The sequence below is a fragment of the Halyomorpha halys genome, unplaced genomic scaffold (genome assembly GCF_000696795.3).
Source record: "Halyomorpha halys isolate HHAL.00 unplaced genomic scaffold, Hhal_1.1 Scaffold385.1, whole genome shotgun sequence".
NCBI lineage: Eukaryota > Metazoa > Arthropoda > Insecta > Hemiptera > Pentatomidae > Halyomorpha > Halyomorpha halys.
Genome location: NW_027112337.1, coordinates 842,071 through 857,411, shown reverse-complemented (window position 1 = coordinate 857,411; position 15,341 = coordinate 842,071). Strand labels below are relative to the sequence as shown.

General features: G+C 31.1%; 1 protein-coding gene across 1 annotated transcript in view; it reads left to right on the top strand.

Moving 5' to 3' along the window:
- LanB1 (laminin subunit beta-1) overlaps nucleotides 1–15,341 on the top strand; it is a gene marked incomplete in the record, with an annotated part of 117,514 nt that overhangs the window by 14,834 nt on the left and 87,339 nt on the right. The window contains 9 exon segments of the mRNA XM_067050256.1: nucleotides 4,747–4,915; nucleotides 5,588–5,719; nucleotides 5,830–5,985; nucleotides 7,768–8,002; nucleotides 8,083–8,271; nucleotides 9,378–9,554; nucleotides 10,498–10,714; nucleotides 12,529–12,634; nucleotides 14,521–14,676. Coding sequence (XP_066906357.1) covers nucleotides 4,747–4,915; nucleotides 5,588–5,719; nucleotides 5,830–5,985; nucleotides 7,768–8,002; nucleotides 8,083–8,271; nucleotides 9,378–9,554; nucleotides 10,498–10,714; nucleotides 12,529–12,634; nucleotides 14,521–14,676 — 1,537 coding nt within the window.

The following is a 15,341-nucleotide window of genomic DNA, read 5'->3' as shown; positions in this document are numbered from 1 at the left end:
GACCCTAAAATTTAAATATAAGAAGATGGTCAGGGTTACGGTCAAAAAAAGAACAAATAGTTTATAACTATTTGTTCTTTTGTGATCGCAACCCTGACCATCTTCTTATATTTTCCTCATACATCATGTATCGTATATGAGAATCCATTTTCAAAATGGGACAATTTTAAAAATTTTCTTTCAATGTAACACATGCTTCAATTGTCAAGGTTTTGGCATAAATCAACCCAGACATCTCTCTGATAAGGGACCAAGAGACAAAAGTGAAAACAATAAGTCTGAGGCAGTGTGTCCTTTTGATCCTTAAGATACATATGCTGTGTTGATATGGACATACCTTTTCTTGAAGGGTTAATTTCTCTAAACCTTAAATTGTGGTAGTTTTCTGTATTTAAAAATAGATTTTCCAGGTCTACAATAGGAATAACAAATCATTAAGTTTAATTTTTCTCTAATTTGTTTGTCTTTAGTGTTACATGTTCTTCCACTTGGCTCTTCAATTATAGCCTTTCTATTCCTGATCTAGATTTATTTAACTATTGTTTATTGTTAATTAATAATAAATGAATGCTTGACAATTAATTTTAATTAAATAACATGCTTGTAAGGCTTTTTATTAAAATGTGTTTTGGTTATATAACATGTTGACATTATCAACCTCTTGTATTATTAAATTATATTCATGGCTAAATGGTTTTAGGTCTTACATTAAGAATGTCAAAGGACAATCAGAAGTAGGTATGAGATGAGTATTAATGAATAAGTTTAAATGAGTAGTTAAATATTTCTGTTACCTTGAATAAATTGTATTAACACATTGTTATTCTTTAGTATTTAATTTTTAAGAAATTGACCCAAATCTCATGACTTCCTTGCGACTGTTCTGACCAATCCGGAGTAGATGTCCGAAGCATCTTAACTTATGTTCCTCCAGTGAGGTTTCCACTGGTTTGACCTCGAGGTTGGTTTAGATGATAGTATTGCAAATCCTGTCCTGCTTGGTCTTACTGATCTGTAATCAACCATCTGTCTTCTTGCTAACCTCTCTTTGGTTGAAGAAGCCTCCCCTGTAGCTCCTATTCATTACCTCATACCCTTGTTAATAAATCCACTTTAGTTGGGATGAGCATCTAGGAATATAAAAATTTTGATCTCCAATCCCTGGCTGACAACCCTCAACAGCCTCATAACCTTTGTGATTCACTTCTAATATGCATACCTTTCAATTTCTCTGGGTTTATTTTTATATTAATTGTGTTTGATTCTTCCTTAAAGGTGTTGGTATTGTTCTGGAAGTTCCTTTCATCTTCCTCTTTATATATAGGAACTGTGACTGCGACCTCTCAGTTTTGGTCTCCTTTTCTGTATCTTGACTAGGTTCAGAGGTTCAGTAGATGGAGAAACACCTGACCTTATTTTTCCACGTAACTCCATTATCTTTTCTGTAACTTCATTCAGTCCCTTTGACTTGCTGCATTTTATCTTGGAGATGGCTTTTTCCACTTTACTTCACTGATGTTGTCATCTTCATTTCGAAGATCTTTCTCATTCATCAGGTCTCATTCTGACCTCTTTTCCTTCCAGATGTTCCTTAAAATATTTTCTCCATCTTTCTATTATGTACTCATTTCACCAGATAACATCTCCATTTCTGGCCTTAATTCCTTTCAGTGTTGGTGGTCTCTCCTTTAAGAACTTTAATTTCAGCTTGTTAAATCTGACTTAAGATTAACTTTTTACATTTTCTATCGAGTTATTATAACATTTTATGGATTTTTTTAATTATTAAAATGTTATAATTAGTTTAAATAATTTATTAATTTGCTGAAGGAATAAATATTGCGTTAGGAGAGTTATTAGTTAAACTATAGATAAGTATAAGTATTGGAAGCAGGGTGCATGGAAGGAACAAATGGAATAGAACGGTGAACCAGTTTTTTTTTAGTTTTTTAAATTGGCACAAAAGCACTGTGGCCAATAAGGCCTATTGTGCACCAATGACATTACGCCAATGTTACAATTAACATTACAACACTGCAGTGAACTCGTTAAAGCTTAAATTTTGAAGATTCCAAGAATCTTAATAGACTTAAGGATTGATCAGCTCGCAGTGCTTAGGATCCACCATGTGATCCACCCAAACAACGCGAACCTCAAACCTGCAAATCGGTCACACTAACATATTATGTGGTATACTGTCCCATCCTCAGTATTGCAGAATCTACACTGGATTGACTCTGTTAGATTGTGGTTAAACATGTATTTGTTTAATCTACAGTGACCTTTATAGATCCACAATTATCCTAAGAGAGCTCCTGTCCAACTGAAGTAGTTTATTGTTTCGGCTCCTACAGGGTTCATCAAGGTATAGCTAAGCTTGTCTCAGTCTTTTGTTAAACCAGTGACACTTGGCTTTTAATCCATAAGCTGCCTTTATAGAGCTTTTGTCATAGCTCAGAGGCTCAGGCTCAGGGGTTACAGGAATGGTTTCAGAGCCTTTCCTAGCAAGTCTGTCAGCATGTTCGTTGCCATGTCATGCTTATCTGTTGCCAGTGTTACCGCAGTGATCCGACATCCATTCAATGCTGACTTTATTAGTGCATGAGAGTTTGTTGAGTGCTGCATAGCAGTCTTCAACAACTCTGGATTGAGTGACAGAGTTACTGCGTATCCCTATTGCTGCCTGACTATCTTTGTTGATTTTAATTCTTCTATCAGAGAGCCCTTCCTCTATAAGAGTGCTGGCACAATGGTTTCTTGCGAGTATTTCTGATTGAAATACTGAAGTGTGCCTCCCTAAAGGAATAGTTATACCTTCTAATGGCTTATTGCCCCACCAGATGTCAACTCCTGAGTCCTGAGCTGTTAGGGAGCCGTCCATGCCATTGTTCGGTTTGTGTATTTTTGTTTTGTCATTTAGTTTAGTGCCTTTATATTTGTGGATTTGTAAGTCTGAGTGCATGGAAAGCACCCTATCCTCATCTATCCGCTGAATTATCTTCCCTTATTCTGCCAGAATCAGGGCATTGCATGTAGCGTTTTGTTTAACAAGCCTGTACATAAGTGTTCAGAGCTTGTGCTTCAATTTCCAGGTGCAGTGGAGTCAGGCTAAGCATGATTTCTACTGCCGCTGTAGGAGTGGTGCTCATAGCTCCGGTGTTCATTAGGCATGCCACGCATTCCTCTGTCGGCTATCAAGTATATTCCTCTATGACCTTACTTTGGCTCTGTGCCACCACACCAGGGCTGCAGATGAGACCATTGGTCTTACGGCAGTAATGTACAGCCAGTAAAACGGTTAACCAGTTAGAACAATATATTTGCAAAATTGAGAATTTAGTATCTAATAGAGATAATGACGACACTTTGTGGCAGCCTTTTGTTCTAATGGGAGCTAGAAGATACCTACTACTATTGGATACATTTAAAAGAGTAATCTTGTTACAGTTTTTTGAACTAATATCTGATAATGAGTAATTGAAAGAGATCTCATGCATCTATTTACATACTCAGGCATATAAAAATTTAAAGATTAAAATTATCAATTCACATTTCGAAGTCTACCCATTATTTCCTATGTTTAGTTGCTGTTAAGGAATGATATGACCTAATGTGCTATTTGGAGAAGAACAAATTGTTAATAATTATTTTTAAACTTTTTTACTTCATAAAAGGAGGTTAAAAATACAATTTTTATTTTTTATGTATCTTCATTCTTTGACTGATTTGTATAATTCTTTTTTTTTTTTAATTTAGAGAGTAGACATCCAGGATGGTCCCATATAAAGTTCATCAGAAACCAATGAACACTTTTAGAGATAAAGTGAAACACTACAATGAACAACTAATCACCCCAATAATTTCAATTGATTAGTTTGCAGTATACATTTCTAGATTTTTTTTTTTTTTAATTAATAAAATAGGCATTTATACAACATTAGAACACTCACTATTAATAGGCAATTACTAAACTTTCATAATTGCTTAAAAGAGTATAATAATAGCTGATATACACAATAACTACTAAAAAGAATTAATTTAAAAAAACACTGACTTCAAAATGGTCACAATAATATCTAAAAAGCTTTAAATAAAAATTGAAAAACAAAATAAATAAAAACTATGGTATAGAAAAACCACCAACAAGAATTAAATAATTTTATTTACTAAAGTATATTATTAAATCACTTAAGTAAGTGTTTCAAATCAACCGGAACTGTACAGTAATTTATTACTTTTTAATGTTGGTGCCTTGTCACGCCAAATAATAGGTGTTCTTAAAAGAAAAGAGCATTCCTTTTAAAAATGAATTTGTTGGCGTTTTTGTATCATCTTGCTTCTATGAAGAGGAAATGATTAAACATAATATTAAGAATAATTTTTATATATGAAACAATAGCGTTAATTTTGCCATGAATGTTTGTAACAAATATTAATTTTCTACAAAGAAAAATCTTTTCTTTTAAGTCAATTAATAATTAGTTAATTGTTAATGCCTCAAGACTTATTTTTTTCTGAAGGAAGAACTTGTAAAAACCTATGAGTTGTGGTGTTGCATGGTACCAATATCCAAAAATAATATTTGATTGTACTGCTCAGGTTGAATTTGAAATTGTTTCTAATGTTACTTGATAATATACTTTTGTAAGTAACATTAGTTCTTTCTTTTAGGAAGTTCTTCTGTACTGTTCTGAAGACTGTTTTTATTTTTCATTGTGATATGATATGATATTGTTTCTGTTTTAGGACAGAAATGTTAACATGGTGGCAGTCAGAAAATGGGAAAGAAGATGTTTCAATTAGACTTGACCTTGAGGCTGAATTTCATTTTACACATCTTATAATAAAGTTCAGAACATTTAAACCTGCAGGAATGTTGGTTGAACGCTCATCAGATAATGGGCAGACATGGAAGGTCATGAATTTGATATTTTTTTTTATAGTTACTATTTTGCAGTTGTAGTATTTAGTATTATAAAATAAGAAGATGAATTAAACACATAGTACAGATGTACTACTAGAGATCATAAAATCGATTCCATTTTTATTTTCAGCATCCCTGAAAATGTATTAGGGACCCCAATATGTTAGAAATCTGAAAAGTTAAAATAAATTGATTTACAAGTGCACAATCATAAAATCAATTTCATTTTCATTTTCAGCATCTCTGAAAACATATTAAGGGACCCCGATATATTGAAGATCCGAAAAGTTAAAATGAATTGATTTGTAAGTTGATAAGTTTCCATGATCTGCATTTTGCTCTTTTATAGGCCACAACTATTTGGTAGTCATATTATCAATGGGAATGCATTTTAGTCTGTTATACTGAGTAATCTAGGGGTGTTAATCCCTTTAGTAGAGGTTTATCTGTACGTTTTATGTATTAATACGAACACATTTTTCTATTTTTATAATGATAACATCTATTATCTGATTGAATGTGTGAATAATGAAAAGTTCCTTATTATTTATTAATTAACATTAACATTATATTCTCAGAATACATGACAATGTAATGTATTTTACCTACTACTTTTGCTGGTCTGTGATAATTAACTTCTTGTTTATTGATTTTTATTCTTAGGTGTATAGGTATTTTGCTGAAAAATGTGAAAGTTCCTTCCCTAATATTCCTAGAACAAAACAAACTTCCTTAACTGATGTTGTTTGTGATTCCTCTTACTGGAAGACTGATACTTCTACTGAAGGTGGTGATGTATGTCAGTTTTTATATTTTACATTGAAAATAATTCATAATTAATTATCTTATATTTTTAAACATCTCTTTATTTTCTAAATATTCTTATAGTTCATCCTTAATTATAGGTAATACTACGTGTTATTTCACCAAATTTGCAAGGCAATCGAAACCCTTACACTAGTGAAGTGCAAGAGCTATTAAAAATAACTAATTTGAGGATAAATTTTACAAAGCTTTTTACTTTAGGAGATGATCTTTTGGACAAACGTCAGCAAATTCAGGTAATTGAAGCTTTTTTTTTTTAGTAAGTTTAATTAATAAATAGTTATATGTTTCTGAATACATCCTGGCAGTTCCCCCATTGTGCTGTGATGATTTTGTCTTAATTTTGATTATATACATATTTTAATACATATCCGAGGAGTGTTGAGATCAATAAATGGAATTTGGTCCAGGTGCGGTCAAATAAAACTCAAATAGTAAATTGGTATACTATTTTTATTTGGCTCAAATAAAAGTTTGAGCCGTTTTCTATCAAAAATTAAAACTTACTGTGAAAGAACGGTTCATTAGTTTTTATTTAAAGTAATGTCCATCACTAGCCACTATCTTTTCCCATCTTTCTGATAGCATTTGAATACCACGTCAGAAGAACTCTTCATTTTTTGAGGCTATGTGTAACTCAACCTAATTTTTGGCATCTCCATACTATGTAAAACACTACTGAAACAGGCCATGAGCCATCGACCAGTCGTAACAGGCAATGTCTGGTGGATATGGTGGATCTTCCCCATTTAGTGTTTCCAAATAGGTTTTGACAAGCGTCACAACATGCAGACATGCATTATCATCTAGGAGAATAATTTTATCGTATCTGAAGTAGTAATGAGGATGTTTTTCCTTGAGTACTTGGTTCAGTCTCATTAATTGTGTTCACTAGAGATCTCCATTAATGGTTTCATTTGGTTTGAGAAATTCATTAAACATGACACCAAACTGACTCCACTAATAAACAGTGTTAGTTTTTTCCATGAATATTTGGTTTGGCTGTCAATGTTAAAGTACAACCAGGTGGTTCCCATGATTTTTTTTCTTTGGGTTTCTGTAGTAGATCTATCTTTCAAAAGGAAATCTTGTATTTAATCAGATGCTCCAAAATGGAGAGCAGACCTGAACCAGGAAACATCTGTGATCTTATCATGACTAGAGATTTTGTACTGGTTTTGTTCTCCCACGGTACCTAGATAAGAAATCTACAAGCAAATTTCCTATTGAGGTAATCTATCAGTATTAACCTTACATTATCTGCCCATTGAGGAGGTGCCTGACGAGAGAATAACAACTCCCAATAGGTTATTATAAATTACACACTTTTTCAGAATACTTATCTTCCAAAAGAATCTTTCAGCTCAGTTTATTCTATTTTATTGAGCGTTCCCTTAATAACTTGCAATAATCATTCCTTCATATGTTTTATATATTGCAGTGTAATCCAATAATCTGAACTAATGGCTGTAGAGGATGTTCTGATAATTGAATAGTTCAGATTATTTTGAGGGTTTTTGGGAAAGCTACATACTGTGAAATTTTAAATCTAATTGCATATTTAAAACTTTATCAACTGAATACATACCTGCCTACTCTTTTGAAAAAATATAATTGAATTGGTATAAAAATCAATTTGTTTAAAGAACTCTGTTTTTTTTGGTTATAACTTTTGAAAGAACTTCCTCCCTTCTTCTTTTCATAGATGTAGAATTTACCCAACTACCTTATTTTCTTCTTATAAGATATAAGATTAATGCTATATGAGCTTTCAGATGCTTAGAGTGTATGTTCTGGGCTTATTTCTGTTGTTATCTACTTCAGTGATGTTGAAGTTCTGTTTAATTAGTATGATACACTTGCTTTTATTTTGAATAATTCTTTATCATAAAAAGAAGACTGATGTTTAATACAAATTTCAGGAAGAGTTTACTTATCTCGTTAAACAACTTGTAACAATCTTTGCTGTTACAGTTTTACCTTTATTCATACTTTTTTTTTTTTTTTTTTTTTTTAAGGAAAAATACTATTATGCTATTACTGAAATGACTGTGAGAGGTTCATGTTGGTGTTATGGTCATGCTGAAACATGTCTTCCTGAAAATGAAGCCACCGATCGAATCTCAGATATGGTGTATGGAAAATGTGACTGTAGTCACAATACAACTGGTTTGAACTGCGATGAGTGTAAACCTACTCATAATGACCTAGAATGGAAAGCTGCTACTGGACGTTTGACTAATGCTTGTAAAAGTATTATAATTGTTAATAATCTTTAACTTCTCTGTAGCCTATATTTTATCTAGATTAATAATTTTTTTTTTTTTTTGTAGAATGTAACTGCAATAATCATGCTGAAACCTGTGATTTTAATCGAGATGTTTTCATAAAAAGTGGTCATGTAAGTGGAAGTGTCTGCCACAACTGTCTACACAATACAATGGGAAACAATTGTGAAAAGTGTAAACCATTCTATTTTCATGATCCCACTTTGCCTATAACTCATAATGATACTTGCTTATGTAAGTTTGAAGAGATTATTTTGCATCATATAAATTCCTTATGTTTAAGTAATATTAACCTGAAATTTCAACAATAAAATAACTAGGAATATTGCTTGAAATTCACTCTTTATACATTTATTAATATATACAATTTTGAGTATCATCTGTTAACAATTAAGGGAATAGTATTATATTTTTTTGAAAAGGGCAAAGACATAGGCAGAGGTTTCAAATAAATATTTATGAAGCTGAAAAGATTTTTATTCATATTTGTAATATATAATATTAATTAACAAGAATTTAAACTAATGAAGTAATGAAGAATACTAATTTGATTTCATCAATAATGATAATTTTTATTATTATGTAAGTGAAAAATGTCATTTAATTTTTATTTTTCAAAACCTGTGTGATACCATTTGTTTTTAGATTTACAATAGAATGATTTGTAGGTTTTGTTATATTCGTGTAGTTTCTCACCAAGCATTGTAAATTTTTTTAAAAATATCATGTTTTATTTTTTTAATGAAATTAAAACAATTATGAGAGATAGTTGACCGTGGATGATGAATGAGGAGAAGATGGTTGGGGGTGCGGTCAATGAAAAACACAAATCAGTTCGATTAACTTATTTTAATGTGCCAACGTTTCGGCTAGAGTTTCTAGCCTTCTTCAGTGCTGTTCGCTGGAAGATCAAACGCCTAAATTAAAACAACTTTATCCAAATTATTCTTTATTTACAAAATGTCTAGAAAAATAATTGTATTCTTATTTTGTGATTTATTTTCTTGAACCTGCCGTCAGTGTTATGGAAAAAGGGGAATGCAACATTATTGGACACTTATGTTTTGTTTTTTTAATGGATATTTTTACTGGTATTGTCATTGATACTAATTAGTTTAACTAGGTAAAACAGAATCAAGAATTTACATGTTCTAGGTTCTCAAAAAATATAAACATATTGTAGATTTTTCACCCAAGAATAATTTTCCAGACCAGATAAAGTAAAAAAGATACTCTTCTAAAAGTTTTGATATTGGCTCTTTTTATATTAAATGGACCTTATATCAATTTTTTCTATTTAACTTTATTTAAATTTTTTTTTTTTTATTTTTTATCTACAGCTTGTCATTGTAATCCAAGAGGTACAATTGATGGCGGACTATGTGATTCTCTGGACGACTCCTTAAACATTGAAGCTGGCCAGTGTCATTGTAAACAAAATGTCATGGGTCTTAAGTGTGATGAATGTAAACCAAGTTTTTGGAATCTCAGTGACCTTAACCCGGATGGCTGTGAACGTATGAAAAATCTACTTAATATAAATGTTGTTTTTTAAAATTTTCTTGGAGTGCTGCACAGAAAGTAAAGAACTATTTGGCATGACTAAATAAAAATGAAAGATATCAACACCAAATTTTATTTGCAAATTTAAAGTACCTTACTATTTTTAATGCAATCTCTAATGCTTATGTTATGTAGTAATACCACTTTTCAATACTGATGCTATACCTTTCTGCCACCAAAGACCATGAATCATTCTAGTTTTTTCCATGCAACTCTATTTCACATATTAAGTATTGTACCTGTCTGCTCCTATTCACTTTTTTTTTTTTACTTTTTACAATACAATATCCCTCATTTTCCTTACATGACTAATATTCCATTGTCATGCCACCTTAACTCCTAATTTCTCCCAGCATATTTCATTATTATTACATATTACACAGCATATTACCTTCAAAATTAATACCACAACATTTCCACCTTAGAAACCTTATTTAAACCAAATATCCTCTCTTCCTTTGTATCCATTCTAATTATATCCTCATTTCTCATGATCTGATGGACTGAGCTAGGTGTTAGTATTTTCGTTCATGATATAGAAGTAAACATCTCTCCTCAGCTTTCTGTACTTTTTCCTCCATTGTTCCCACAATAGGCTAGTAATTATGAAGTTGCCCGTGAGCTACACATGCTAGAGGAAGGCATCCTGACTCTGTATAGACTGTTTGCTCTCAATCATCTATCCAAATTCTTTCCTGTTTAACTCTGGATCGGGTAATGTTTATTGATTTGCTAGTTTAGATCTGCTATGTTCATTTGGAGCAGAGCCACCTCAAGCAGGATTAGGGGTTCTTTACTGTGCAGAGATGTTCCTTAAAATTAAAAATTAATACTGCGTTAATTGATTTTATATGTGATGCTTATTATCTTATAAATGTAAGTTTTCTTATATTGCAGCTTGTACCTGTTTTTCGGCTGGCTCCTACAATAGTTCTACTTGTGACTCTGTAACAGGTGAATGTTTTTGCAAGAAAAATGTTATCGGAAAAGATTGTAACCAATGTCTTAATGAACACTGGGGCTTATCAGAGGATACAGATGGCTGTCAACCCTGCAATTGTGATATTGGTGGATCATATGATACTAATTGTGATGTTATCACAGGCCAGTGCAAGTAAGTATTACAAAGAAGTCATGATGGATGAGGATGCTTAGGTAAAATTTTAGGAGTTTCCAATCTAGAATGGTGTTGGTTTGATTCTCATTGAGGCCAACTAAAACTTATTTTATGGTGGTTCCTTGTAAAAATCTTTTCAATCTTGGTCTAAATAGAGGAATGGAAACCTTTTTATATTTGTGATGCTTGTTTGGACAGGAAACCCAAGAATGATTGTATAAGAATAAGTGCCAGCCTGCAATTTAGGAATGGGGACTGAGTTTAAACAAGGAATGTTTTATATACATTAGCACTCTACTTGAATATCATTAACAAAATAAGGACTTTTCATCATATATCAGGTCTGTAAATATGAAATCAGAATTTGGCCATAGATAGTGCTAGCTATCAACATAAATACTGTCAAGCCGCATTATTAGCGCCATTTTCTTGTTTTAACATCTGATAAAGATTTTCATCTTATAAAAATACAAGTTGTATACAACAGCACAGTTTTTAATAGTGTTTCACTTGTCAATTTCATGCCTGGAAAGTATAATTTATGGACAGCATTGAAATTATTTCTCTATTGGAAGAAAACTGCTCCAGAATCACAACAAATATGGCGAGTATTCTCTTCGTAAATTATAGTGCTTTGTGTAGTTTAAAAAATTAAAAAGTGGCGATTTAGACAAACAAATGATCTGAAAAAGATAAAGTTTGAACACTGCAAATTGTAAGTTTGATAGATGAGGTTACACAAGAAACCATCATTTGATAACCATAGGAAAGATCCAGAAGATAGAAAAATGGGTTCCATAGGAACTTGAATAAAAACCAGCTGGAAAACTTACAAACTTTTTGCGAAGTGCTGTTTGCTGGCATATAATTTCTATAATAAAATTCCAGTTTCATATTTAAATGCCTGGTATGTGAAGGTTTTTTTTTCTTTCTTCTTGATGCCATTCTTTCTTTTCCTGACCTTATGTCTGAAATTATTCAACCGTTATTAAAATTATTAAGTTTTTCGCATATAAAAATATCTATAACTGATAGCACTGCACATTCTGTCTCATAAAGTTTCATCATTTAAGAAATTACATATCATAAATTATCATAACATAAACATGAATTATCATGCCGCCATTAAATTTTTATAAGTGATGTAATTAAGGCCATGAATTTTCTCTTAGCATGTCTTACATAAACTAATCCCGCAATGTTCTCTGGCTCCCAAAATACACTCCTTTTTATTTCTAGAAACATTTGTAATTTAGTAATTTTTCCTTTTTTTCTTTTTTTTTTAGAACTTGATCTAAAATTTTCTAAATCTAAATATTCTTATTTATAATTTTTCAATGAACATCAAACTTTTTTAATATAGTTAACTAATCTTAAGTTTATGTACTTACAAAATGCTGAAATGTAAGGATCGGTTAAAATTGAATTGTTTTGAAACTGACGATTATCGTTTCATATGTTTTTATTTTGTTTATGGAACTGTTTTCCCCCCAAAGTGTAGCATCAGATTCTTACACTATCCCTGGCTATGGTCATCATTTTATATGATTAAATAGAAGTATCGTATTTTTAACTTTAAAAATAGTAGAACTATTAATCATAATAGTTTCATAGAAGTGTGGGAGTGGATGAGGTTTCATGAAAGAGCGAAGATAGTTGGGTGTTTTTGGTTGTTAGAATTACAAATTTCTCATAAGTTTCAAAAATCTAAAATTGTGTCGTGGGCTGGTAACACTAAATTCATTTTGTGGATAGAGTTGGTGACTGTGGGATGATTTCATTCATGTTTTTGAGTTAATTTTTATTTTTAGGTGTCTTCCTCATTTAACTGGTAAAACATGTGATAAACCAGAACAAAGCTATTTTGTTCCCCATTTGGATTTAGTATTTGAAGCTGAAGATGGAGACTGTGGACAGGTAAATGTGCATGCTGAGATAATTACCTTCTCAAGGGTTAATAAATGAATCCGGGTGAAAATAATATTTTTGTTGTAATATGATGAGCTTTATTGGGAATATCGTTACTCTTTGAAACGACATTGCGTGATGTTATGAATACCTTGTTAACAGTGTTAACATTGGGGAAAAAACAAAATACAAAAAAAAAAAAATCTAGACTAGAAATATATGGTGTTAATAATGCACTGAAAACTGATTTTTTAGCAATATATAGAAATTCATTCCTTTTTCCCTTCTGGTTCTTTAGCTGACATCTTTTTGTTCAAATACAATGAATCATGTTTTGTCTTAGATTTCTCTTTGCAAATTTAAGTTTATAATCATGCGATGATGTAGATGTAGAATTTTTATTTTGATTTATTAAATTTTTTTTAAACAAAAGCTTGTCTATAACCACCCCTTAGGAAGGGTGGGAGAATTATTGGTGAAATCATAATAAGTTATAATTTGGAGTTGAAAAATTTAAAAGGATAGTAACTCAGAGATATTTTTGTTTTGTCATCACATTTAATGTTTTTTATAAAAAAAAATTTACCATGGTTGGTGAGATGGGACTTTATTTCAGGGTCTTCTGTTATGGGCAGATGGAGCGGTTTGATTATCATTACTTTTATTTTTACTGTATTAGTCATATGACCATTTCAGGACATTCATATTTAGTATTTTTCTAGTGACCGATAATTTAATTAACATTGTATGAAAGTAAAGTTATTGGTAATGAAACATTTACATGGATGGAGTATGTGTTGAGAAGTATTAGGATGATGGTCTCTGTTTGGATTGTCTATTTAATTGTCGAGCATTTATGTGATCTTCTCTTTTTCTGTCCTGATGATGTCAAAATTGGTAAAATGTTTACTAGTAAATTATTGTCTCATATTTGAAAGATGTAAGGCTTTGTCTTCAGAATTTTCCAAATATATACAATATTTTTTGTCTCTATTCTGTTACTAAATATTTTATAAATGGATGGATTTTGATATTTTTGTTGTAAACAAATCACTGGTCAGAGAAATTTGTTGTCTATTCTGTCTCAATTTTATGTCAGGGCTTCTAAAAACATTGGTTCTTGTGGTTATTCTATTTAGTTTTCAAGTCAAGAAATTTATCAATAAAATATTTTTTTTTTGTGTGTTTTTTTTGTTTCTTGTATTATTAGAATTATTGTCTTTGGTGGTGTAATAATCATCCCAGGAGTAATATTGCGTTTATCCAATATTGTTTTGGTCACATTATTTCTTACATATTTATATCTATTATAACAATAAGGAGTTTGTAAATTAAAAAAAAAAAAAGTTCTTTTACTATTTTATTAAACTTTTCCATCAAAACAAGATTCAATTTACACATTTCTTTTAACATTAATAACATTAGTAGTATTGTGCACTTTGTTTTATACAGCTTTCAACTCTAGTATGAATGAACGCATTAAGTTGTAATTTGCATGTTTTACATTCAAGTATACATTCTAAAATCTGTTATCATTTGATCATTAATAGAAAATATTGAATGGATAGTAATTTTTCTGTAATTTGTGTGTGGGACTAACATTAACTGTGAGAGGATTAGATGAGATGAATGTTACATAAAAGTGTATTGCATGGAGGTTTCGGTAATTTTGAGTTTAATTGGTATTTTTAAAATTCAAATTAAGATCTATGATTTATCTTAAGAAAAATTGATCAACACTAGTAATAAGTATTTTTATACATTGATCTTTCTGTTAACTAATGATTCCCTATTTATTTTCAAGGTATAATAGGTATTATATAGTACAGGATTGACGTATATAATTTGCTTGGCTCCATTTCATTATTAATTAGTTTGATTTTATCTTATTTTAGCATTGTCAAATTTTGGAGAGACCTCCTTCTAAAGATGGATTACCACATTATACTGGGAGTGGATACAGAAAAGTTTTTGAAAAGTCTGAACTTGAATTTTCTATTAACAACATTGCTTTATCAGGAGAATACGATGTGATTCTGCGTTATGATAAGGTAAATAATTTTCTAGAAATTACACCTGTTTATTTTTTAAAATTTTTATTAGAATATTTTCTTTATAAATTGAAGTTTCCCTCAGTCCACTCTTCCTCTCTTCCCTCCACATCACTTGATCTTCCATCAGTCCTTGGTCCACCATACTCTTGTCACAATGTCTCTCCACCTGACATGAGGCCTTCCTCTCCTTCTACCCTCAGCCTCACACTCAAATGCTGTTTTGGAAAGTTGTATACTATCCACCCTTTTACATGCACATCCTACTACTACTATCTTACATACTATCCACATGACCATTCCATTTCAGTTTTCTTTCTTTGGAAGAAAAAAATACCTTTGTTTATCCGAGAACCCATTTTTTTTTTTTATAGAGTTCTTATTCTATAATCATCCAATAAAACACTATTTTAGCTTACTTTTTTTAACAACCACAAATAAAATGGACAAAAAATAGATAAATTACGCCTATTAATTATTAATTTTTATTTCCTGTGTTTCAATTACTGTAAGTAACGGACTGTCAGCTGACAGGGCTATATCAGCTGATCGAGTAGAACAGTTGACTGACTGTGTATATATATAATTAAGACAGACAGGCTCCGCAAATAGATCAGTCTTTGAGTTACAACCGAGTGTGTCATTTCTCTCTCCCTTTCCTTCTT